The sequence below is a fragment of the Rana temporaria genome, chromosome 5, assembly GCF_905171775.1.
Source record: "Rana temporaria chromosome 5, aRanTem1.1, whole genome shotgun sequence".
Lineage (NCBI taxonomy): Eukaryota > Metazoa > Chordata > Amphibia > Anura > Ranidae > Rana > Rana temporaria.
Window position 1 is genome coordinate 38,770,504 of NC_053493.1, and position 27,885 is coordinate 38,798,388.

At 42.8% G+C, this 27,885-nt stretch overlaps 1 protein-coding gene across 1 annotated transcript in view; it reads left to right on the forward strand.

The window, feature by feature from the left end:
- Window positions 1-27,885, forward strand: part of MINDY3 (MINDY lysine 48 deubiquitinase 3) — a 263,254-nt gene that overhangs the window by 88,046 nt on the left and 147,323 nt on the right. The window contains exons 7-10 of the mRNA XM_040352409.1: window positions 311-425; window positions 5,408-5,481; window positions 10,444-10,523; window positions 20,023-20,093. Of these exons, the coding sequence (XP_040208343.1) occupies window positions 311-425; window positions 5,408-5,481; window positions 10,444-10,523; window positions 20,023-20,093 (340 nt within the window). The remainder of the gene's footprint in view (window positions 1-310; window positions 426-5,407; window positions 5,482-10,443; window positions 10,524-20,022; window positions 20,094-27,885) is intronic.

A 27,885-nucleotide genomic window follows, 5' to 3' on the forward strand; every position in this document is an offset into this window, starting at 1 on the left:
GGATAGATGAACTTTTTTTAAACAAAACCTACATACACTGTTAAATAATTTTTGAACAAATGAATTTCTGTCTTGCCCCTTCAAATTTTCTAGTCACTGTGGGAGAAAAGGAACTCCATCTGACTCCACTAACAATTAGAAAATTGAACGAGTTTTCTTAAAACAAAACCTTTTGAACACATTTCTACTAATGTATGGCCAGCTTAGGGTTCCATTTTTAGTTTTGACTGAATTGTACCTGTAAAAGTTCATATTATGTCAAAAGCAAGCAATGCCTGTATGAACAACGTTTCTCCTTGCGTTTCCTCAGAAAAAAAACGTTCCGAAATTTTTGTGAGCTGAAGGAAGCTTTATGGGATGAATATTTAACTTGGCGGAGCAAGTTTGGTGTGCTGCTGTTCCTGTACTCTGTCATTCTCACCAAGGTATGGTTCAAGGTTTTCTATCTCTATGCAGGTTTCTTGGCATAAAGAATCGACATCATATTGCCAAAAGTATTGGGACGCCTGCCTTTACACGCACATGAACTTTAATGGCGTCTTACTTAGTCCGTAGGGTTCAATATTGAGTTGGCCCGCCCTTCGTAGCTATAACGGCTTCAACTCTTCTGGGAAGGCTGGGATGCCATTCAATTGTAAAGGCGTCCCAATACCTTTGACAATATAGTGTGTGTTGCCTATAGTTGCTTCTATTCTTTTATTTACTGTTTTGCACTTGAACTATCTGTTTGCTATGGGTTTTAATGCCAACTTGTGTTTTTTTTTTTTTTTAACGCTCTTTTTGTGCGCATCTTTGTGTCCTGGTCATTTTACATATTCATTCAACCATCAAGTGGTATCAGAACTCTTAGACTTGTCTAATGCTGTCTTGTACCCCACCCTAAGGGCTGGTGTCCTTGTAACAATAGAGTAAAAAAATTAGCAGCAAGTAGGAAAATTCACTGTGAACCCCACTATAGGAGGCTTATAAACCACCACCCATAGGTCTCTGCTATATACTAGTAATTTTTATACTAGTAGTTTTTTGCTTTAGGACCAGGCTAAGCATATCTGGCAAAAAAGCCATGGTTCAGTCAGGATTTTTTTTTTTTTTTAATAATGAATACCTAAGCAGCCATTTACTGTATTTGGACTGCATGCTGACATGTGGGAGCAGGGAAGCCTGCATCTTCCATATAACATGTGCTGATACTGCAGTGGAGTTATAGGATCTGGCTGTTCTTTGCGCCAGGGGTCAATCACAAACCAGGCCACACAGACTTAAAAAAAATATTCCTGGTAAGAGTTCCCATTTATACAGTGATTTTTTAAAGTGATACTAAAGAAAAAAATTTAAATATATATATGTGTGTGTATGTATGTGTATATGTATGTATATATATATGTATATATATATATATATATATATATATATATATATATATATATATATATATATATATATATATATATATATATATATATATATATGTATGTATGTATTTTTAATAACAAACATGTCGTTATACTTACCTGCTATGTGTAATGGTTTTGCACAGAGCAGCCCACCGGCGCTCCTGGTCCCTCCCTTGCTGGGCACCCCCATAGCCAGCCATTTGCTATGTGGGCACTCCTATGTGTGCTTGCTCCCGAGCCTTGTTCTTTGGCCATAAGACACACACAGCATGGCTCAGCCCTGCCCATTATCCCTCCTCATTGGCTGTGATTGACTGCAGCGGTAGCCAATGGCTCACACTGCTGTCTTAAAGCAAATGAGGAGGCAGAGAGCTGGGCAATCCTCTGCTCACGTGCACATTGCAGGACCGAGATCGGGCTCAGATAAATATTGGGGGAGAACTGTGCATAGGGATTTTTTACCTTCATGTATTCTCAGAGTGCTCCGATCACATGATCTCACCAGCGGCTGGCTTCAGGGGAGAGGAGAGCGCTAACAATGCGAAAAAATGACTAGAAGGTAAACATCACCTATAGGCTTACTATGGGGTATTCGTAGTCGGCTGTCCCTCCTCCCCCTGAAGCCAACCGCTGGGAGCCGATCACGTTTCCGGACCAGAACGCTCTTGAGTATAGGTAAGTATAAGCTTATTCTTTCTCCAAGGTAGTTACTATAAGTGTTAGGGGATGGGAGCTGCTTTAAGCTTTGTCAAATCAATCCTGGAATTCCACTTTAACAAAACAAGAGGAAAATGAAAGTGGTCATAGAGGCAGAAGGTTTTTTTACCTTCATCATGCATTCTATGCATGAGGGAAAAAAGCTTTCTGTGATCAGCCCCCCCAATACTTACCTGAGCCCCCTTTCCATCCAGCGATGTCCACGAGATCCTTGCCTCTCCTGGGACTCGCACTCCTGATTGGCTTTTCACTGCTGTCAATCGCAGCCAGTGAGCCATTTAGGAGAGTGGGGGGAGTTGCAGCTTTGTGTGTGAATGGACACACGAGAGCCCTGGGTCGGGAGAGCGCCTGCTTGGGTGCCCCCAGAGCAAGCTGCTTGCTGTCGGGCCCCTTGGCGGGAGGGAGGTGCCAGGAGCGCCAGCATGGGACCCGAGAAGAGGAGGATCCGGGCTGCTCTGTGCAAAACCATTACACAGAGCAGGTAATTATAACATGTTGTGTTATTTAAAAAGACATAAACTAGGCTTTAATGCGTTCTATGCATTAGGGAAACTTCTGGATGCAGCTACCCCTGGAATTCCATTTTAAATATATCTTTGAAGGTGTTTTGTTATGTCAGTTCCATATGTGCAAAAAAATACCCGTTGATCCCGCCAGAAATCCAATTCTCTCCTGTACGCACTGTTAAGGAGTTGAGGAAAGGTGGAGATGTTTTGTAGTTCTAACACTCCTTATGTCCAACTACTTTTAGCTGATCTCATTGCATTGCAACTCTGCATTAGTCAGTGGTAAATGTGGTATACACTATATACAATCACTCGGTTGTGTGTCTATATGTGTGTGTGTGTATGTATATGTATGTATGTGTGTATATATATATATATATATATATATATATATATATATATATATATATATATTACACATCTGCCTCCCATACTGCAAGGATATACACATCTGCCCCCATACTGCAAGGATATACACATCTGCCCCCATACTGCAAGGATATACACATCTGTCCCCATACTGCAAGGATATACACATCTGTCCCCATACTGCAAGGATATACACATCTGTCCCCATACTGCAAGGATATACAAATCTGCCCCCATACTGCAAGGATATACACATCTGCCCCCATACTGCAAGGATATACACATCTGCCCCCATACTGCAAGGATATACACATCTGCCCTTATACTGCAAGGACATACACATCTGCCCCCATACTGCAAGGACATACACATCTGCCCCCATACTGCAAGGACATACACATCTGCCCCCATACTGCAAGGATATACACACCTGCCCCCATACTGCAAGGATATACACATCTGCCCCCATACTGCAAGGATACACACATCTGCCCCCATACTGCAAGGATACACACATCTGCCCCCATACTGCAAGGATATACACATTTGCCCCCATACTGCAAGGATATACACATCTGCCCCCATACTGCAAGGATATACACATCTGCCCCCATACTGCAAGGATATACACATCTGCCCCCATACTGCATGGATATACACATCTGCCCCCATACTGCAAGGACATACACATCTGCCCCCATACTGCAAGGATATACACATCTGCCCCCATACTGCAAGGATATACACATCTGCCCCCATACTGCAAGGATATACACCTCTGCCCCCATACTGCAAGGATATACACATCTGCCCCCATACTGCAAGGATATACACATCTGCCCCCATACTGCAAGGATATACACATCTGCCCCCATACTGCAAGGACATACACATCTGCCCCCATACTGCAAGGATATACACATCTGCCCCCATACTGCAAGGATATACACATTTGCCCCCATACTGCAAGGATATACACCTCTGCCCCCATACTGCAAGGATATACACATCTGCCCCCATACTGCAAGGATATACACATCTGCCCCCATACTGCAAGGATATACACATCTGCCCCCATACTGCAAGGATATACACATCTGCCCCCATACTGCAAGGATATACACATCTGCCCCCATACTGCAAGGATATACACATCTGCCCCCATACTGCAAGGATATACACATCTGCCCCCATACTGCAAGGATATACACATCTGCCCCCATACTGCAAGGATATACACATCTGCCCCCATACTGCAAGGATATACACATCTGCCCCCATACTGCAAGGATATACACATCTGCCCCCATACTTCAAGGATATACACATCTGCCCCCTTACTGCAATATACACATCTGCCCCCATACTGCATGGATATACACCTCTGCCCCCACACTGCAATGATATACACATCTGCCCCCATACTGCAAGGATATACACATCTGCCCCCATACTGCAAGGATATACACATCTGCCCCCATACTGCAAGGATACACACATCTGCCCCCATACTGCAAGAATTTACACATCTGCCCCCATACTGTTACTGTAACCACACGGTTGTCCTCTCTTACCAGAATATACATCAGGCAGGCAGACCTGTCCGCAGAGTACACAAGCAGGTAGGCGGGGGATGACGTCAGCGCGCCGCTACTCGGCTGCCGCCGGGTGAACCAAGATGGCCGCAGCTCCGGAGCTAGGCCGAAGCCGCGGCCTTTCCTATGGGTGAGACCGCGGAGCTCACTCTGCGGATCATCCTCGATCAAAATTACTTTAATCGATCAAAGAAATTAACGATTAATCGAGCATTTAATCGTTCATTTCCGCAGCACTAATATATACATAATATCATTTTTTTGTTTTTAATTATTGATTTATATCCACCCTGGTGGTCACCCTAGGTCAGACTTTGTGTTACTAACAGGATCATTAGGTGGAAATAAAGCAAAAAAAAACCCCAAAAAATTTAATTGAAATTGAAAAAATAAAATAAAGCAAATGCACCCACCACACCTGTGGATTGTAAGCGGCAGTATATTACATTTGTGTCCTTAGGTTTAGATACACAAACTTTGGTTCCAGAAAGGGGATGCTAAGCACAGATTTTAATAGGAGTGCCGAGTGTCACTTTAAACGAGCTGTTGGTAGTCTTCAGCAGGCTTTCAAGAAGTATTGAAGTATTGTAAATCCCGCTAAGGCTTGTTAGCAATGACATACTCAGCGCAGATTAACACCCCAGACTGGAGCTTAATGGTGTTTTCTTAAAGGATTCGGCAAAGCTGCTTGAAAACGGGGCGAAAGCTTTGCAAATGCTTTGTGAAAGCTCTCAGTCCACACGGCTGTCATACAGACTGGAGCTCATGTATACAAGGCCTTAGGAAGCTGTCAGGAATATTAATGACTTCTTTTTTTTACACCCAGGGTATTGAAAATGTGAAGAATGAAATAGAAGATGCGGATGAGCCCCTGATAGACCCGGTGTATGGGCATGGCAGGTGAGACTGTGGCATGATTCAACTTCTTCCATAGAATAAAGTGACTGATGGGAACTCGCTACTGCTTCTATTCAAGAATTATTTCTGAAAGATTTACAGTGGAACTTTACCCATCACAACTTGTTAATTTTTTTTTTTTAAATAACTTTTTTTTGCAAGGAACGTACATTCCACATTAATATTTATGCTACCAAAATTAGTGTGTGCCATAAATTGCCTCCAGCATTGCTCCTGTTTTTTCTTGCTGCTGGTTGCCATTTTACTGAAGCCCCGGAGCAGCAGTAAATCATAAAGTGGAACTAAACCTATTAATTTAAAGCGGGAGTTCACCCAAAAAATACATTTTTAACATTAGATTGGCCCTAACTACGGGAAGCAGAATCGGGTGTTTTGTTTAAAATCAATGCAGTACTTACCGTTTTAGAGATGGATGTTCTCCGTGGCTTCCGGGTATGGGCTGCGGGACTGGGCGTTCCTATTTGATTGACAGCCTTCCGACCGTCGCATACAGCGCGTCACCAGTTTCCGAAAGTAGCCGAACGTCGGTGCACAGGCGCCGTATAGAGCCGCACAGAAGTTCGGCTACTCGTGACGCGATATATACGACCGTCGGAAGGCTGTCAATCAAATAGGAACGCCCAGTCCCGAAGACCATACCCGGAAGCGGTGGAGAAGATCTATCTCTAAAACGGTAAGTACTGCATTGATTTTAAACAAAACACCCGATTCTGCTTTCCGTAATTAGGCCCAATATACTGTTAAAAAATTTTTTTCGGGTGAACTCCCGCTTTAATGGTTTCAGAAAACGGTTACATTCCTGAAATGCTGGGATTGCTGACTGTCAAATCTGCTTGTGTGCTCAACCAATCTGGTTGATGTCATAACTGATCACATGTGCAGCACCATGGCAGTTGCAGATCAAACAAGCGGCTTCCTTGGCTTTAAAGGATAGGAGGATTTTTCCACTTGACCTCTAAAATATCCCCCCCCCCCCTTCATAATCGGGACATATTTTGCGATACGGCACTGTTATTTTTAACTGTCAATTGCCCACGCAATTGCAATACTGTACCCAAATATTTTTTTTTATTTTTCTCTCCCACATATAAAGCTTTATTTTGGTGGTATGTGATAACCTCTGGGTTTTTAATTTTTTGCAAAAACTGACAATTTAAAAAAAAAATGGAAAACATTTTTACTTTCTGCTATAAAATATATCCAATAATTAATAATTAAAAAGAAAAATGATTTCTTCATCATTTTAGGCCAATACGTATTCTGATACATAATATAGACAAAAAAGTGTAGCGCTCTGATACAAAAAAGGTATGACAATAAAATCAAAAACCGTGCGTGGTCAATATGCAACAATATGAAATGCACATGTGTAAGAAGATACAAATGTCATAAACAAATATGTAAATGTCCAAAATGAACCAAGTGATGAGTAGATACAAAGTTCAAAATTGGAATGTGAGATGAAATCTTCAAAAAATAAGTGAATATAAGTGAATTTCCAAATGGAGAAATATCCCATCACCAGTGCGGATGCAGGCTTACCGGAACGTGTGGACTCTGCGAAATATATATTTCCAGAGTCGATCAGGATTGGTATAGACTGGAAACCACGGTGTGGAGTTGCTTCAGGAAGGGGTCCACGAATGATCTTAATACCATAACCTAGGGAGAACTGGAAGGTCTCTCGCTCAGGAAATGCAGGAGATGGTCATCCGTTAGTGAAGGTCACATGTGAACGTGGAAAAGAAAAGAGGGGACGCCATAGTGTAATACCGTCAAAAATCAGTATAGGTTTAATTAAAGGTTGCACTTACATGTCAGTTGAGAATAAAGCGCACTTCAATAAAATGATGGCAACATTGACGACGTGTACTCACACGAAACGCGTCAGGGATGACTCCAATGTTGCCATCATTTTATTGAAGTGCGCTTTATTCTCAACTGACATGTAAGTGCAACCTTTAATTAAACCTATACTGATTTTTGACGGTATTACACTATGGCGTCCCCTCTTTTCTTTTCCACGTTCACATGTGACCTTCACTAACGGATGACCATCTCCTGCATTTCCTGAGCGAGAGACCTTCCAGTTCTCCCTAGGTTATGGTATTAAGATCATTCGTGGACCCCTTCCTGAAGCAACTCCACACCGTGGTTTCCAGTCTATACCAATCCTGATCGACTCTGGAAATATATATTTCGCAGAGTCCACACGTTCCGGTAAGCCTGCATCCGCACTGGTGATGGGATATTTCTCCATTTGGAAATTCACTTATATTCACTTATTTTTTGAAGATTTCATCTCACATTCCAATTTTGAACTTTGTATCTACTCATCACTTGGTTCATTTTGGACATTTACATATTTGTTTATGACATTTGTATCTTCTTACACATGTGCATTTCATATTGTTGCATATTGACCACGCACGGTTTTTGATTTTATTGTCATACCTTTTTTGTATCAGAGCGCTACACTTTTTTGTCTATATTCTGTTTTTTTGCTTCTTGTTTTCAGTAGCTGTGTTTAGCAGCTTGATACATACACATTTAGCAGCGCAACAATTTACACCATACCGTATTCGGATACATATTTATATAAAAAAAAAAAATATCCCAATAAGCGTATATTGATTGGTTTGCGCAAAAGTAATAGCAACTACAAACTATGGGATATATACTGGATTTTTTAAAAATTAATTTCTTTATTTTTATACTAGTAATGGCGGCGATCATCGACTTATAGCGGCACTGCGATGTTGCGGCAGACAAATAGGACACCGAACTGACAATTTGTGGGAACCAGTGACACCAATACAGTGATCAGTGCTAAAATATGCACTGTCACTGTACTAATGACACTGGCTGGAAAAGGGTTAACATCAGGGGCGATCAAAGGGTTAAATGTGTGCCTAGCCAGTAGAAAGGAGGGTAACGGAAGATAGAATGGTCGCGGCTGCGAATACCGCAAACCAAAATTGAACTATCACCCAAAAAAAATGTGTATATGGACTTTCTCGGTACTGATGACACAGTAAAAATGTATTTATTGTACATAAAAAAAAAAATATATCATTTTAAAAACAGAACTTATGACAATCAACCTCACACTAGTTACAGCAGTGGAAAATAAACGGAAATCCGTATGGTATCTAATGTTGTGAGGTGAAGTCAAAAAGGGGAGACCTCTGTGCCTAGCCAGTGTTTTTGTGTACTTTGTGAGATGCTTTTATTAAGTGATTTGATGGATTCATCACATCACTGCTGTCAGAACGGAGCATTGCCTTGTTTAACCCCTTAGAGCCGGTTCACACTGGGGAGGCACGACTTCGGGGGCGACTCGGCAAGGCGTCCTGAAGACGACTTCAGAGGCGACTTGCAAAATAACTTCTGTATAGAAGTCAATGCAAGTCGCCCCCAAAGTCGTACAAGGACCTTTTTCTAAGTCGGAGCGACTTGCGTCGCTCCTATTAGAACGGTTCTATTAAATAGAATGGGACGCGACTTGTCAGGCGGCTGAGTCGCCTAATGAGTCGCCCCAGTGTGAACTGGCTCTTAGAGGCGGCGCCTGCCAGCCCTTTAAGGGGTTTAGAATGTTAGGGCCGGGGCTTATGGTCACATGACCACCAAGTTTGTTGGTTTGGACATCCATTTGCCAGTGATCTGCCAATATGGTTCCGGCTATCAGGATGGTTCCTGTAAGGACTGCGCAGGCGCAATCCTTGCCGACAGAAATCTCCGAACCTCGGCCGGCATCCAGGGCGACGTGGAATTTGAGGAAAGTGGCCAGTCGACCTCACGTCTTCGCTCCGCTCTCTTGGCCTCCTGGCTCTTTTTTTTAACATCCTCCAATCCACGGGGATGTTAAGGAATGAGCCTGGATGCCGGCCGAGGTTCGGATATTTCCATCGGCAAGGATTGCGCCTGCGCAGTCCTTACAGGAACCATCTGGATAGGGGAACAATACCGACAAGTCACCGGCACCCGCTGATCAGCTTCTGCTGTGACTAATCGCATCAGAAGCGATGTGCCCTTACCCGGTGTTAAACCATATCTACCTGCCTAGTACTCAGAGAGGAGGGGTGGTGGCCAAAGTGCTGTAAGTCCCCCATAGAATACCCATAAATTGGGCTTGATCCTAGGGTGGAGCTAACAACCAGCACAAACAGACATAAAGATGTGCTTTTATTGCACAATAATATCACAGAAAAGAGCAGGAGCATGTGCTACATAGTGTTGTACTTCTAAAGAAAGCTGAGTTTTTTTAGCTGGGGATGGATTAAAAGTCAGGTAAGTGTATGCCTATAAATCACCACTTTGTTTTTTTAAGCTAAAACCACATGCCGATCAATGGCAAATGCTATTGTACTGTATGGTAAGGCCTGTATATTCTATAATGGACAAATTTATTTCAATTATTTTGGTCATTTGTTATCGCAATTCGTTAGAAAATCTGAAAATTATGAAGAATTACTAACTAATAATAACTAGCTATTAAATTATAGGTATTGGAATTTCCTTTCAAATTTAGCTGTTACGAATACGAATTTATCCAAAATAACGAATGCCGCATCTAAACAAATGGAATGGAATAAATTAAGAATAATAATAATAATAAAAAAATGTTTTTATTATTATTTTATTATTTATTATTATTAATTCATTATGTTTCATTCGTTTAGATATGGCCTCCGTTATTTCGGATCATTCGTAACTTTGGATAAATTTGTATTTGTTATGTCCACTAACAGCCAAATTTGAAAGGAAATTCTAATACCTACAATTTAATCATTTGGAAAAATGTGTTAAATGGGTTTTTGTTAATAAGGATGTTTCCGAATCAACTAATTTGTCAAAATTCTTTCGAAAACTAATTTGCAACTAAACTAATTGCACATGTTTTATTGTGTAACATCTTATTTTCTTTGTTTCTTCTTTTTTTAGCCAAAGTTTGATTAATCTTCTGCTGACGGGTCACGCTGTTTCCAATGTGTGGGATGGAGACCGGGAGTGTTCAGGGATGAGTAAGTCTCTATCCCATTAGATTGTTGCCCTGTCAGGTTTAGTCTGGTGACAGTTGCAAGGCTAAGGTGCACCACAGCTCACTTATCTCTGAAAAAGTCGAACTATCCAAACTGAATGCAGGTTTTCATTCATTGCGTCCCTAACCACTTAACCGCCGGACCATATTGCTGGTCAGAGACCAGAGCACTTTTTGCGATTCGGCACTGCGTCGCTTTAACTGACAATTGCGCGGTCGCGTGACGTGGCTCCCAAACAAAATTGGCGTCCTTCTTTCTTCACAAATATAGCTTTCTTTTGGTGGTATTTGATAACCTCTGCGGTTTTTAGTTTTTGTGCTATAAACAAAAATACAGCGACAATTTTGAAAAAAATTTATATTTTTTTACTTTTTGCTATAATAAAAATCCCCCAAAAATATATAAAAAAAAAATAATTTCCTCAGTTTAGGCCGATACGTATTCTTCTACATATTTTTTGTCTAAAAAAAATCGCAATAAGCGTTTATTGATTGGTTTGCGCAATAGTTATTGCGTTTACAAAATAGGAGGTATTTTCTTTCTCGTACATCACGGGACACAGAGCGGCATATTCATTACTATGTGGTACTCCATATAACCCACATAGTAATGAATATGCCGCTCTGTGTCCCGTGATGTACTCCAAGAAAAGGATTTTACAGGTAAGCTGTATTAAAAATCCATTTTTTATGGCATTTTTATTATTATTATTTTTTTTTTACTAGTAATGGCAGCGATCAGCGTTTTTTTTTTTTTCCGGTACTGCGACATTATGGCGGACATTTCGGACACATTTTTGGGACCATTGCCATTTTTATAGCGATCAGTGCTATAAAAATGCATTGGATTACTATATAAATGCCACTAGCAGTGAAGGGGTAAACACTAGGGGGTGGGGAAGGCGTTAAGTATGTTCCCTGGGTGTGTTCTAACTGTAGGGGGCGGTGGACTGACATTGGGAAATGACAGATCGCTGTTCATACATTATATGAACAGAAGATCAGCATTTCTCTCCCTGACAGGACCGGGAGCTGTGTTTACACACACACAGCTCCCGGTTCTCGTTCTGTAATGAGCGATCACGTGTGCCCGGCGGCGATCGCGCCCGCCGGGAACAGGAGTCTGAGGCAAGCGCGCCACTAGTGGCCTGCGCGAGAGCTGATGTTGTATTACGTGCTCTCACGCAGGGGAGCCGACCTGCTGCCGTAAAACGATGGCGGCTGGTCGGCAACCAGTTAAGGAGCCAGTCAAAAACCTTTCCCCATTACTTAGTCAATCTGTGCAAAGTTTGCATTTGTAATGGTACTTGTATACCTAGTGAAGTGAGTGGTCTCTTGAGACAAATCCGTTTACATTGTTGTGCCTGTTTATCTGCAGCCCCCTCTCCTCTACAGCTGTTCAAAGTGCAGAATTGATCCATCTTGTCTGAGCTTTTAGAAAGCAGGGGGCAGAGAGCTGATTAAAGAGAAGGGACAACCCCCTATCACACAGGAACAGAGCTGAGGCTGTCAATCACAGGCTGTGTACTGGAGCTCTCTCCCCCATCACCTTTTTCTTTTGCCTTGGTGTCAGGAATACTTTTTCAGAGGTGACTCATGCTGCTAGCAGAGTAATGACACTTGGTGCTCTGGATTGAGGCAAGTACACACTATATTACAGGGGTCTCAAACTGGTGGCCCTCCAGCTGTTGCGAAACTACAAGTCCCATCATGCCTTTGCCTGAGGGAGCCATGCTTGTAACTGTCAGCCTTGCAATGCCTAATGGGACTTGTAGTTTCACAACAGCAGGAGGGCCGACAGTTTGAGACCCTTGCTATAGAGGGATATGCGTTGTTCATTTTTTGTGTCAGCGTTTTACAACGGCTTTTGATTCTGGAAAATGTATTGTGCCCGAAGTTGGTCTTTTTTTCTTCTTCTCCAGATGATACCAATGTCATCACAATAAAAAGTTAGGGAAAATCTCCCCAATGAAGCCGCAAAAAGCAATAAAACCCAAGAAAACCCTTCTTTCATCTATTCTACAAGAAATTACAGTGCCTTGAAAAAGTATTCATACCCCTTGAGATTTTCTACATTTTGTCATGTTACAACCAAAAATGTAAATGTATTTTATGTAATAGACCAACACAAAGTGGTAAATAATTGGAAAGTGGAAGGAAAATGATAAATGGTTTTCAAACTTTTTTTTACAAATAAATATGTGAAAAGTGTGGTGTGCATTTGCATTCAGCCCCCTTTACTCTGATACCTTAACTAAAATCTAGTGGAACCAATTGCCTTTAGTCACCTAATAAGTAAATAGAGTCCATCTGTGTGTAATGTATTCTTAGTAGAAATTCAGCTGTTCTGTGAAGCCCTCAGAGGTTTGTTAGAGAATCTTAGTGAACGAACAGCATCATGAAGGCCAAGGAACACACCAGACAAGTCAGGGATAAAGTTGTGGAGAAGTTTTTAAAGCAGGGTTAGGTCATAAAAAAATATCCCAAGCTTTGAAAATCTCAGAGCTCTGTTCAATTCATCATCCGAGTATGGCACAACTGCAAATCTACCAAGACATGGCCGTCCACCTAAACTGACAGGACGGGCAAGTTGAGCATTCATCAGAGAAGCAGTCAAGAGGCCCATGGTAACTCTGGAGGAGCGGCAGAGATCCACAGCTCAGGTGGGAGAATCTGTCCACAGGACAACTATTAGCCGTGCTCTCCACAAATCTGCCTTTTATGGAAGAGTGGCAAGAAGAAAGCCATTGTTGAAAGAAAGTCATAAGAAATCCCATTTGCAGTTTGTGAGAAGCTATCTGGGGGACACAGCAAACATGTGGAAGAAGGTGCTCTGGTCAGATGAGAACAAAATTGTACTTTGTGGCCTAAAAGCAAATTCCTATGTGTGTCGGAAAACTAACACTGCACATCACCCTGAACACACCATCCCCACTGTGAAACATGGTGGTGGCAGCATCATGTTGTGGGGAAGCTTTTCTTCAGCATGGAAAGGGAAGCTGATCAGAGTTGATGGGAAGATGGATGGAGCCAAATACAGGGCAATCTTAGAAGAAAACCTGTTAGTCTGTAAAAGACTTAAGACTGGGGAGGAGGTTCACCTTCCAGCAGGACAACAACCCTAAACATACAGCCAGAGCTACAATGGAATGGTTTAGATCAAAGCATAATCATGTGTTAGAATGGTCCAGTCAAAGTCCAGACATAAATCCAATTAAGAACCTGTGGCAAGACTTGGAAATTGCTGTTCACAGACGCTCTCCATCCAATCTGACAGAGCTTGAGCTATTTTGCAAAGAAAAATGGTCAAAAATGTCACTCTCTAGATGTGTAAAGCTGGTAGAGACATCCCCAAAAAGACTTGCAGATGTAATTGCAGTGAAAGGAGGTTCTACAAAATATTGACTCCGGGGGGGGCTGAATACAAATGTACCCCACACTTTTCACATATTTATTTGTATCATTTATCATTTTCCTTCCACTTCACAATTATGTACCACTTTGTCCATCACATAAAATACATGTGTGTAATTCTGTAAGGCATGAGGCAGCCATACTTGCTCATTACATATGAAGACTCTGCTTCCTCCTTTTTTTTTCAGTGACGGTCTGCTAGTAATATCTGCCTCAGTTAACAATGCACACTGTATAAGGAAAAAACATTTTTTCCGGCATATGTGAATGAAAACGGATGGGAAAACGTTGCAGATTTCACTTACAGAGACACACGAGTGTACATCAGTTTTTATGCACGTTTCAGTGAATTTTTATGCAGTTTGACCTCAGTTTTCACATGTGTCAGTCATGTGCTCTGTTCACGTCAGTTGTGTGTCACGTCACACAGAAAACAAAATAACCGCTGCAAATTCCTGCAGAAAAATGTTTTTAATTCTGTAACTGTCCTACTTTATTTTGTAAAGTGCTGCGCAAACTGTTGCCACTCTAAAAAATCCTTTGCAAAATCTTTTATAATAATAATATGTTGATTCCCCTCCCAAAAAAAATATATAAATTCTTCACTGTGCCTTATACCGATCTGTCCAGTAGGTGTCAGTCACGTCTTGCTCCTTTCCATCCTGTGAATTGTATTGGATGAGATGGAGAAACGCATTGCCTTGTGCCAGGGCTGGCTGACCCCTCTGAGCCCTTTTATAGGTCTGCAAAACAAGAGAAAACCTTTTCTTCCTTTAGGCCATTTTTCACCGCTTGTATTTACAATTATTAAAAGGTTTCTTCCTTTTATGTCCTAATGAGGTTTGTGTGTAATATTCCAGGGAAGATGGAGGAGATAAGAGATTTGTGTACATTGTATCTCTTTTATCCTTTTTGAAGTCACTTGGATTTTTGTCATTAGTTTACTCAGTGCAAAGCTGGGGGCATTTTCAGGGCTCAGTCCTGAAATCTTTAGAGGCTGCATCCTTAACCACTTAAAGCGGGAGTTCACCGATAAATGATGTTTTTTGCTCTTTTACCCTTAGATGGATGCTCATTTAGTCTAGGGGAATCGGCTAGTTGTTTTAAAATCCGAGCAGTACTTACCGTTGTAGAGGGCGATCTTCTCCGTCGCTTCCGGGTATGGTCTTCAGGACTGGGCGTTCCTTCTTGATTGACAGTCTTCCGACAGGCTTCCGACGGTCCCATCCATCGCGTCACGAGTAGCCGAAAGAAGCCGAACGGCGGCACGGCTCTATACTGCGCCTGCGCACCGACGTTCGGCTTCGTTCGGAAAACCGTGACGCGATGGATGCGACCGTCGGAAGCCTGTCGGAAGACTGTCAATCAAGAAGGAACGCCCAGTCCCGAAGACTCATACCCGGATCTGGCAGAGAAGATCGCTCTCTACAACGGTAAGTAATGCTCGGATTTTAAATCAGTTAGCCGATTCCCCTAGACTAAATGAGCATCAATTTAAGGGTAAAAACAGGATTTTACCGGTGAACCTCCGCTTTAAGGGACTGAGCCTCTTTCTGAGATTTGTTGACTTTTTTTTTGCTAGAAAATTACTTAGAACCCCCCAAACATTATATATATTTTTTTCTAACACCTTCGAGAATAAAATGGCGGTCGTTTCAATACTTTTTGTCACACTGTATTTGCACAGTGGTCTTACAAACGCACTTTTTTTTGGGGAAAAAAAAACACAATTTTGAATAAAAAAATAAGACAACAGTAAAGTTGGCCCAAATATTTTTTTTTAGATTGTGAAAGATAATATTACGCCAAGTAAATTGATACCCAACAGGTCACGCTTCAAAATTGAGCCTGCTCAAGGAATGGTGATAAACTTTTACCCTTAAAAATCTCCATAGGCGACGTGCAGGTTCTACTCTTGTATGCGTTTGCTTCTGCACGCAAGCTCGGCGGGACCAGGCGCATTTTTTTTTCTTATTTATTTTACCTTTTTATTATTTTTTACACTGTTCTCAAAATTGTGTCACTTTTGTATTCCTAGTACAAGGAATGTAAACATCCCTTGTAATAGAAAAAAAAAGCATGACAGGTCCTCTTAAATATGAGATCTGGGGTCAAAAAGACAGGTATTTGCACCCACTTCCGGCCACACAGTCTGCGGGTAGACTGCGTTCAAGACGTCAGATTCCTCCCCCCGTTGTGTTCTGGGAAACACTCGGCTCCCAGAGCCCAGCGGGAACCAGTCAGCACGGCGCATCGCGACTCACGCATGCGCCATAGGGAACCGGGCAGTGAAGCCGGAGCGCTTCACTTCCTGGTTCCCTCACCGAGGATGGCGGTGGGGGCAGCAGAGTGACAAGCTATCACTCGTCATCTGCTGCGGACGGCGCTGGACTCCAGGACAGGTAAGTGTGCTGATATTCAAAGTCAGCAGCTGCAGTATTTGTAGCTGCTGGCTTTTAATATCTTTTTTTCAGTTGGACATCCTCTTTAAGACTGAGATGCCATTAAACTTCATGTACGTGTAAAGGCAGGCGTCCCAATACTTTTGACAATATTGTGTATCTCATCTCTCCAATCCCCCAGACAAAACCAAGCAGTAGACCCTTGCAGCGCTGGCACACCCCCACTGCAAGGAAAACATGTTTTTTTTTTTTGTACTTTAAAGCTAAAATCCAGCATTGAGCAGGAGATTAAGGATATAAAAATGCCGCAGAAACTGGCCTTTTATTTTATTTATTTTTTAAGTTTGTTTGGGTTTTGGACTAATAAAGGAACCGATTTTTTTTATATATATATATATATATATATATATATATATATATATATATATTTATATTTATATATATATACACACACACAGTGCCTTTGCGAAAGTACTCGGCCCCCTTGAACTTTGCGACCCTTTGCTACATTTCAGGCTTCAAACATAAAGATATAAAACTGTAATTTTGGGACACAATCATGAAGTGGAACGAAATGTATTGGATATTTCAAACTTTTAAAAAAAATAAAAAACTGAAATATTGGGCATGCAAAATTACTCAGCCCCTAAGGTTAATACTTTGTAGCGCCACCTTTTGCTGCGATTACTGCTGTAAGTTGCTTGGGGTATATCTCTATCAGTTTTGCACATCGAGAGACTGAAATTTTTGCCCATTCCTTCTTGCAAAACCACTCGAGCTCAGTGAGGTTGGATGGAGAGCGTTTGTGAACAGCAGTTTTCAGTTCTTTCCACAGATTCTCGATTGGATTCAGGTCTGGACTTTGACTTGGCCATTCTAACACCTGGATATGTTTATTTGTGAACCATTCCATTGTAGATTTTGCTTTGTTTTGGATCATTGTCTTGTTGGAAGACAAATCTCCGTCCCAGTCTCAGGTCTTTTGCAGACTCCATCAGGTTTTCTTCCAGAATGGTCCTGTATTTGGCTCCATCCATCTTCCCATCAATTTTAACCATCTTCCCTGTCCCTGCTGAAGAAAAGCAGGCCCAAACCATGATTCTGCCACCACCATGTTTCACAGTGGGGATGGTGTGTTCAGGGTGATGAGCTGTGTTGCTTTTACGCCAAACATAACGTTTTGCATTGTTGCCAAAAAGTTCGATTTTGGTTTCATCTGACCAGAGCACCTTCTTCCACGTGTTTGGTGTGTCTCACAGGTGGCTTGTGGCAAACTTTAAACGACACTTTTTATGGAAATCTTTAAAGGGTCACTAAAGGAAAAAAATGTTTTTGCTGAAATTACTGTTTATTGGGTATAGAGACATAAAAATTAACTGATTCCTTTTAAAAATGATTAAAAATTGAATTTAATCTATCATATAATGTGCCTCTAGTTTCACGTTCGGTTTTAAAGGTACATACATGAATTTCCGGGTGAGAGGTGAGTCGGGAAGACTCACAGAACAAAAACAACAAATCCAGGGCAGTGTTTTGTTTTTAAAATTAATCTGATTGGTTCTGAGGAGTTTTAGACACACAGTAATGACAGCTTAGACCACCGTGAAAATCTCCCAGTATGATGGTTATAAGGAAACAGGCAACCAGGAAGTGTGGAGATCACAGCAGAATTACAGCTACTTCAAAGCAAAAACGAACAATGAGGACATGAAACCAGTACTGCAGTAAGGTAAAGGAAGCTATTTAGCTAAAAAATGTTTTTCCTTTAGTGACCCTTTAAGAAATGGCTTTCTTCTTGCCACTCTTCCATAAAGGCCAGATTTGTGCAGTATATGACTGATTGTTGTCCTATGGACAGAGTCTCCCACCTCAGCTGTAGATCTCTGCAGTTCATCCAGAGTGATCATGGGCCTCTTGGCTGCATCTCTGATCAGTCTTCTCCTTGTATGAGCTGAAAGTTTAGAGGGACGGCCAGGTCTTCGTAGATTTGCAGTGGTCTGATACTCCCATTTCAATATTATCGCTTGCACAGTGCTCCTTGGGATGTTTAAACCTTGGGAAATCTTTTTGTATCCAAACCCGGCTTTAAACTTCTCCACATAGTATCTCGGACCTGCCTGGTGTGTTCCTTGTTCTTCATGATGCTCTCTGAGCTTTAAACGGACCTCTGAGACTATCACAGTGCAGGTGCATTTATACGGAGACTTGATTACACACAGGAGGATTCTATTTATCATCATTAGTCATTTAGGTCATCATTGGATCATTCAGAGATCCTCACTGAACTTCTGGAGAGAGTTTGCTGCACTGAAAGTAAAGGGGCTGAATAATTTCGCACGCCCAATTTTTCAGTTTTTTATTTTTTTTTAAAAGTTTGAAATATCCAATAAATTTCGTTCCACTTCATGATTGTGTCCCACTTGTTGTTGATTCTTCAAATATTTTTTTTACAGTTTTATATCTTTATGTTTGAAGCCTGAAATGTGGCAAAAGGTCGCAAAGTTCAAGGGGGCCGAATACTTTCGCAAGGCACTGTATATATAATATTTATATAATACATTTCATTGGTTGAAGCTACACTGCTATGGCACCTCCACAGTATGATCCCCAGCACTAGACTGGACCCACACTGTTGCTACATGCAAGGCCATCTGCTTGTCCAGTGTGCTGCATGCTCATCTCCATTCTACTATCATTACAATAGTGATCACTATTCGCACAGAGGCCTGGTGTGAGGAATGTGGTGTTGGCTGTAGCATCCAATCAGAAAGGTTATGTCAATTTAAAGAAATATTAAACCAAAAAGAAAACCTTTAATATAATATTATCATTATACAGGATTTATATAGCGCCGACAGTTTGCGCAGCACTTTACATCAGGGAAGACGGTACAGTCACAATACAAATCAATACAGGAGGGATCAGAGGGCCCTGCTCGTTAGAGCTTACAATCTAGAAGGGAGGGTCAAGTGGAACAAAGGGTAGTTAGCTGTGGGGGATGATCAGATGGACTCAAATAAAAATTCAGTTGTTAGGTGTGGGAAGGATAGGCTTCTCTGAAGAGGAGGGGTTTTCAGGGATCCTCTAAAAGATAATAGAGAAGGAGATAGACAGACAGATTGGGGTAAGGAGTTCCATAGGCTTGGAGAGGCTCTGTAAAAGTCCTGGAGACGAGCACGGGAGCAGGTTACCAATTCTTCAATTTGGTGTCTGCATTCATTTTCTTTTTTTAGGCTTCCTTTCTTTTATTCTCACTTTGTAATCTAGCCAGTAAGTCTGTTGGTTTCCAACAGAACAAGCTTTCCTGCAAATTCAATCAGTTAGGAGGATTGAGTCAAACCATTTACTACTGACAGGGTTGCTTACAATGATCAATTGTGTACTTAAAAGTGGGGTATGCCTGTATATGTAAAACTTTCACCCCAAAAGGAAAAAAACAACAACTATTTGCTGTAGCTGCTTATAAAAAAAAAAGCCAACTAATGCAGCCACCACATCTAAAGATTGATGAGCTGCAAAATATGACATTTTTGGTTTGGGGTTTAATACCGCTTTAAAATGCTGTTCCCTGTTTAGAATGAAATTCTCCATCCCTGAAGCATACTTTTTGATTCATTCAGATACTCTGTCAACTTTACATTAATCCTTTTCTTTTCTTTTTCCCAGAGCTGCTCGGTATCCACAGTCAGGCACATGTTGGTTTTCTCACACTGATGGAGTCTTTACGATACTGCAAGGTAAGAAGAGCCCTTCTACATCACACTGAGCCCTACAAACTCGCTATAACGACTCCTGTGGGTTATGAGATGGCTACCTGATGGCACAAAGGGGTTGATTTACAAAAACTGTAGAGGGCAAAACCTGGTGCAGCTGTGCTGGTAGCCAATCAGCTTCTAATTTCAGCTTGTTCAATTAACCCCTTGCCAACCAGACCAATTCGGACATTTCTCTCCTACATGTAAAAATCATATTTTTTTTGCTAGAAAATTACATAGAACCCCCAAACATTATATATGTTTTTTTGCAACTTTTTATGTCGCAATTTTTCAAAACACGTTTTTTTTTTTTGGAAAGACCAAAACAGTTTCGCGCTTTAACCGCTTAACGACCACCGCATGTACATATACGTCGGCAGAATGGCACGGACAGGCAGAACGACGTGCCCGCACGTCGCTGCCTAGACGTGGGTCGGGGGTCCGATCGGGCACCCCCCCCCCCCGGTACACACGGCGGTCGTTAATCGTGTGGAAGCGATCCGGGATGAGGGGGCGGCTATTCGTTTCTAGCCGCCCCCTCGCGATCGCTCCCCTGAGCTGAAGAACGGGGAGAGCCGTATGTAAACACGGCTTCCCCGTGCTTCACTGTGGCGGCTGCATCGATCGAGTGATCCCTTTTATAGGGAGACGCAATCGATGACATCAGACCTACAGCCACACCCCCCTACAGTTGTAAACACACACTAGGTGAAACATAACTCCTTCAGCGCCCCCTGTGGTTAACTCACAAACTGCAACTGTCATTTTCACAATAAACAATGCAATTTAAATGCATTTTTTGCTGTGAAAAATTTGTCAAAATTGTCCGAAGTGTCCGCCATAATGTCGCAGTCACGAAAAAAATCGCTGATCGCCGCCATTAGTAGTAAAAATAATAAAATGCAATAAAACTATCCCCTATTTTGTAAACACTATAAATTTTACGCAAACCAACCGATAAACGCTTATTGTGATTTTTTTTTTTACCAAAAATATGTAGAAGAATCCGTATCGGCCTAAACCTGAGGAAAACATATTTTTTTATATATTTTTTGGGGATATTTATTATAGAAAAAAGTAAAAAATATTGAATTTTTTTCAAAATTGTCGCTCTATTTTTGTTTATAGCACAAAAAATAAAAACCGCAGAGGTGATCAAATACCACCAAAAGAAAGCTCTATTTGTGGGAAGAAAAGGACGCAAATTTTGTTTTGGTACAACATTGCATGACCGCGCAATTACCAGTTAAAGCAGCGCAGTGCCAAATTGTAAAAACACCTCATTACCGCACTGCATTTAGCTGCATATTGGTCCGGGGCTTAAGTGGTTAAAAAAAAAAACAGTAAAGTTAGCCCAATTTTTTTGCAGAATATGAAAGATGATGTTATGCCGAGTAAATAGATACCTAACATGTCACGCGTCAAAATTGCGCACACTCGTGGAACGGCGCCAAACTTCGGTACTTAAAAATCCCCACAGGTGACGCTTATTATTTTTTTTACTGATTACATGTTTTGAGTTACAGAGGAGGTCTAGGGCTAGAATAATTGCTCTCTGTCGTCTGCGGTGACACTTCACATGTGTGGTTTGAACACCTTTTTTCATATGTGGGCGAAACTTGCGTATGCGTTCACTTCTGCGTGCGAGCATACGGGGACAGGGGCACTTTAACCACTTAAGCCCCGGATCATTTTGTAGCTAAAGGACCCTGGACACTTTTTGCGATATGGCACTGCATTGCTTTAACTGACAATTGCGCGGTCGTGCGACGTGGCTCCCAAACAAAATTGGCGGCCTTTTTTCCCCCACAAATAGAGCTTTCTTTTGGTGGTATTTGATCACCTCTCCGGATTTTATTTTTTGTGCTATAAACAAAAATAGAGCGACCATTTTGAAAAAAATTCAATATTTTTTACTTTTTGTGATAATAAATATCCCCAAAAAGATATAAAAAAACATAATTTTTCCTCAGTTTAGGCCGATACGTATTCTTCTACATATTTTTGGTTAAAAAAAAATCGCAATAGGCGTTTGTTGATTGGTTTGCGCAAAAGTTAGAGCGTCTACAAAATAGGGGATAGTTTTATAGCATTTTTATTAATCATTTTTTTTTTTTACTAGTAATGGCGGCGATCTGCGATTTGTATCGTGATTGCGACATTATGGTGGACACATCGGACACTTTTGACGCATTTTTGGGACCATTTTCATTTTTACAGCGATCAGTGCACTGATTACTGTGAAAATGACACTGGCAGTGAAGGGGTCAACCACTAGGTGGTGCTGTAGATGTTAAGTGTTCCCTAAGGCAGGGATATGTAATTAGCGGACCTCCAGCTGTTGCAAAACTACAAGTCCCATCATGCTTCTGCCTCTGAGTGTTATGCTTGTGGCTGTCAGTCTTGCTATGCCTCATGGGATTTGTAGTTCTGCAACATCTGGAGGTCCGCTAATTGCATATCCCCACCCTAAGGAGTGATTCTTACTGTAGGGGGGCATGACTTGCTGCGACACGTCACTGATCGCTTTCCCGATGACAGGGAACACGATCCGTGACAGTGTCATTAGACAGAACGGGGAGATGTTGTTTTTACACTAACCTCTCCCCGTTCTATCTCTCCGTGAGACGGTCGCAGGTATGCCCGCAACAACCGCTTCTTAAAGGGGACGTCCTTTTGCCTGCCCGTGCCATGCTCCAGACGTATATCTGCATGCGGCGGGCGGCAAGCAGTTAAACGAAAAAAAATTGTTAATTCTACTTTTTAGTTTGACAATTTGTAAAAATAAATTAATTTTGATCACTTTTATTCCTATTACAAGGAATGTAAACATCCTTTGTAATAGGAATATGACATGACAGGTCCTCTTTACAGTGATGAAATCTGCGGTCACTAAGACCCCACATCGCCCCTGTAGGCTGGGAAGCCTAAAATTAAAAGATCTATCATGACTTTCCAGCCGAGGCGGTGCCATTTGTTTGAATGCAGAGGCCCGGCGTGACGTCATTTTTTTTTTTTTTTTTGTGTATTTTGTGCGTGTACTCGAGAGAGGAGCCGGACTGCAGGAGTTGGGAGTAGGCAGGCCTCCCCCAGAGGCAATCTGCCACCTTTCTCCATGCCCCGGGTGGCAATGGCGGGTGTGTGAGGGGGTCCTCCCACACAGCCCACCCTACCTGCTCCGCTTTGAAGCCCAACAGGGCAGAGGGACTCCCTATAAGGGAGTGAGAGGATTAGCCCGCTCAACCAGCCCCATTAGTCCTTCGCCTCTCTTTTAGAGACCGCGTGGTCAAAGTGCGTGTCTTAACCCAATTTAGAGTGTGTGTGTAGGTGTGGTGGTTTTTGTGGGAGGGGGGTGAGCGTACTAAGCGCAGGCTTACCTTGCATAGCACACCCACCGGGAGCCGGGCTGAGACCACCAAACTCAATTCACATGAAGCCGAGACCGGGATCCGAACCTCTAGCTGCAGAGGTGAATGGCTTGTCAGCACAGTGCCAATCGCGTTGAGCCACCGCAGCTCCCCGGCGTGACGTCATAACATCATCGCGCCCGGCCTCTGACGATCATAGAGGCTCTCGTGACCATCTGGTCCGCCCGAAATCTCTAATAAAAATCTCTTATAAATATCAGAAAATAAAAAATGTAATGTCCCAAAGGTAATGTGAAAGTCTACACATGTGTAACTATAATGGGAAATTCCACCAAAGTTTCTTGAAAAGGGTGCCACAGCAGACCTGGAAACTTCCACCAGGTGGTTCAAACTACAGGCTTACCAAATTTAATATGCCCCCTAATATTGGAGAAGTCATAAATTGCTTGTATTCTGGTACTCCATATCTGCTGTGTCTTCCCACGCATGATAGAGTGATTACACAGAAAAAAGACAACTCTTGCTGGTACAAGGACTTGTGGGTCACTTCTGGTTACGTGGTGACATCAGCCTGTATCGGGTAAATGTAAAATATAGTGTATTATTATGCCTTTTGCATCAATTGAAGCTTTAGGCTTTTTTTTACATTTTAAAGGTTCTCTGGTTATTTTTTTTTATGAGAAATTCCTTTGATTTACAACAGTGTTACACCAACTTAGTCCCTGTCCAATGAATCACTCTGGGGTTCCAGTTAGCTTAGATTGAGTAGCATTGCATTACTTTTTTTTTTTTTTTAGCTAACCCATACTACTTTGGAAATCCTTTTCATGTATAAAAAGGTGTAAGGGCAAAGGCAGTGGCAGGGGAGGGCTGGCAGCCTTAGGCCTGGGGGGCAAGTCCAGTCAAGTGGCCCATAGAGCATGGAAAAGAGGCGATTCAGTTCGCATGTGCCGCGCTATATAAGTTTTTCATTCATTCAAAAGTGATGGATCGAGGAAAACAGTCTAAGATTTTTCAGGATCACAAGAGTCCGCACAGAGGCCCCCCTTACATCAGAGTCTGCACAGAGCCTCCCCTTACATCAGAGTCCTCGTGTCTGTGCAGAGAGAGAAGGGGATGTCAGCGCTGGTGTGCGCTGAGGCTGAGCTATGTGTGAGACGAGACATAGCTCAGCTCTGCAGCCATCTACCTCGGAGCTGACACAGGCACGGCTGCATAGTGGCAGGTGAGCAGCGGCCGTGACCTGTGTTAACAGAGCTCCAGCAGGTCTATTCCTGCTCTGCAAAAACAGCATTTGGTAGTGGCGGCCGGTGGCGGCCGGTGGCTGTGCATAGTGTCACCAGCCTGGGGGGAGATTTCCACTCTGCCCCCCCTGCCAGCCCTCCCCTGGGCAGTGGTTACTAATAATGGTGTTAGTAAGAAAAGTGTGCTATAAACTGACCACTGGTGAGGTTAGTGCATCTGCTACTGCTAGGATCAGCTTCCATTTGCAGCTCCTGTGCAAACATTTCCACCATGGAATTTTTCCCTTGTCTGATATACTGGCTTCTAAACATCAACAAAAAATCCTGTAGGCGCTGCAAGCTTACAGTCTTAAGCGTGACAATGTCCAACCTGTAGAGTTCAAGGAAACTAATAACCAGTTCAGCTGCAAACCACTGGAAGGATGGATAGGAAAACACAAAAAACACAAAAGCAGCGCTCAATGGAGATGGCATAAAACGTTATAGTCTTGTATAGGGTAAAATAACATTGGTGTAGCACGTGGCAACGAACACTTTAAAAATGCACACAATAATAATAATAAAATAATGGTTGTGGTGTAATAAAAGAGATGACTTTGAAAAAGCGTAGTAACGCAAAACATGTCAGTCACGGCCCTCCGTTCGAGTTAAAACGATTGCCACTGCTGTCCGAGTCCTGTTTGCATCTCCTCTATTCATTTGGTTACACCAACGCCACTGCTGACGCCATACCAGTGCGTTTGGGTCCCCATTGGCTGCCTTGCCACTCTTCGTCCATTCTGCCATCGCTGACGTCATCGGAACGCGCCCCGCTTACCAGTGGCCATGTGCTACACCAATGTTATTTTACCCTATACAAGACTTTAAAGTTGTATGCCATCTACATTGAGCGCTGCTTTTGTGTGTTTGTGTTTTTCTAAACATCATGCTACTGCTAAGCACAGCTCAGGAATATGGTCTTGGCCCTTCTTCAATAGATATCCAATGCAAAGGCTTGTACACACGATCGGATTTTCATCGGACAAAGCGTAGGACTTTTGTCTGAAGGGCGTTGGCCGTGAACTTGCCTTGCATACAAACGGCAAAGAATTGTCAGCCAACAAACACAAAACTACGTGGTTTTCTTTCTCGTACATCACGGGACACAGAGCGGCATATTCATTACTATGTGGGTTATATGGAGTACCTTCAGGTGATGGACACTGGCAATTTCAAACAGGAAGTGCCCCTCCCTATATAACCCCCTACCATAGGAGGAGTACCTCAGTTTTTTCGCCAGTGTCTTAGGTGTTGGTCATGGTTTAGCTTTGCCTCCACATCCTTGGGATCAAGGCAGGCTAACCGGATCTGTCCAACGGCCTCAGTGCTAAAGTGGACAGTATCCGGACCCCAAAGCCATGGGGTTTGCCCATAACGCTTCTCTTTTTAGAGAGCTGGACCCTGGGCCCAGGACTTAGAACCTTGGGCATCTAAAGCTCCTGTTTGCCAGGGTGCTATATGGGCCCAGGACAGTGGCTCCTTCATAGGAACCCAGGGCCTGAAGGTCTAGACGCCACCCACGGAGATGGGGGAAGATTGGACCTCTTGCTGTGCAAAAGTCCTGCGGCATGGAGCAGGTAAGTATTGGGGAGCCTGCGGAACTTGGTTCTTAGCAGATTCCCTGGAGGGAGGTGCACAGGGGGTCATGCCTGGGTATGCTCTGCATTGGCAAGGAATCACTATGTCTATGGTCAGAGACAGGATGATTCAAATCTTTTTCCCCCAGTGATAGGTGTCCTCCCTGGTAAGTGTTGTTTAGCTAGGTCTGCTGCGCTAGGTGTGGGATCTCTGTGAAATACAGGAGCCGTGTTTCCCATGCTAAGAGGAGGTCTGTGACCTACCTGAGGGCTTACCTGCCTGGGTGCTGCGCCGCTCCGTCCTCCTCCATGTGCGATGGCCCCCCCCGACGGGCGCGCGTGCCCGAGATATGAACGTTTTTTCGCGCCATTGGCTGGGGTGGGGGCGCAAACCTGTGGGCGGCGATTTACATATAGGAAGGGGAGGCCCTTCCATTAGCTGCCAAAAGCTCAGTGTCTTCCTGAGTTAGAGAGGAGGAGGACGCAGAGCGGAGCTCACTGAGGCACCCAGTGGCGGAAGGAAAGATTACAGTATTTTTCTAAAGAATAGACTGTCAAACCTACAGATAGGTTTCTTTTTCCTTTTTTTCAGCAGATGGCTATTGGCAATACTTATTAGGAGACAGAGTATTTTTCTTTTCCTCTTCAAAAAAAAAAAAAAAAAGAAATAAAAAAAAAAAAAAGAAAAAAGAAGAAAAAAAAGGGAAAGTACTTCTGATCTCCCTTCTCAGTTTGGGCGTTAGTCTCTATCGTTCCCAAACCGGCAGATCCCCTTAGCTACGTCTGTGGCTGGGTGATAGCAGGTGTACCTCGGTATTGTACCATGGCTTCTGGGTCAGAGGGTACAAAGGGTGGGGATTCCCCTGCAAAATCCGAGGGCTCAGACACGGCTATGCCGCTGCTCTCCCCACAGGACATATCAGGGCACGCCCTGATGGGACCTGGGGGATCTGGTGCTGGGGCTGGTCCAGTTCAGTCCAACCCCGGCTTTGTCACTGAGAGGGTGCTTGCTGTTTCTTTAGGAGAACTAGAGAAAAGAATGGCAAAAAGAATAGCTAAGGCTATATCGGGTAGAAAGCGGACTAGGTCTCCGTCACCCGAGCAGGAACCCTCAGACTCAGAGATCCTTTCCCTAGGGGAATTGGATAATCCTGACGTTTTGGACCAGGGTGGTTCAGAGATCGAGGATCCGGATACTGAGGAGTCTAGTTCAACCTCCCAAGGGGAAAGTTTGTGGGTTCAAGCTTTAACGGACATGGTCCATGAGGCATTTAAGTTACCCATACCAGAACCTCAAGTATCGGTGGTTTCAGCTTTAGGCTCATTAAGAGCGCCTCAAAGCAACGCAGTTTTTCTGGTCCATCCTCTACTCGAGGATGTCATATTTCAGGATTGGATCAAGCCAGATAGAGTCTTTTTACCACCTAAAAAATTCTCTGTTTTATATCCTATGGAGGAGAAATTCTCCAAAAGGTGGGCGCCCCCGGCGGTGGACGCAGCCATCTCCTGTGTGAACAGATCTTTAACTTGCCCTGTAGAAAACTTA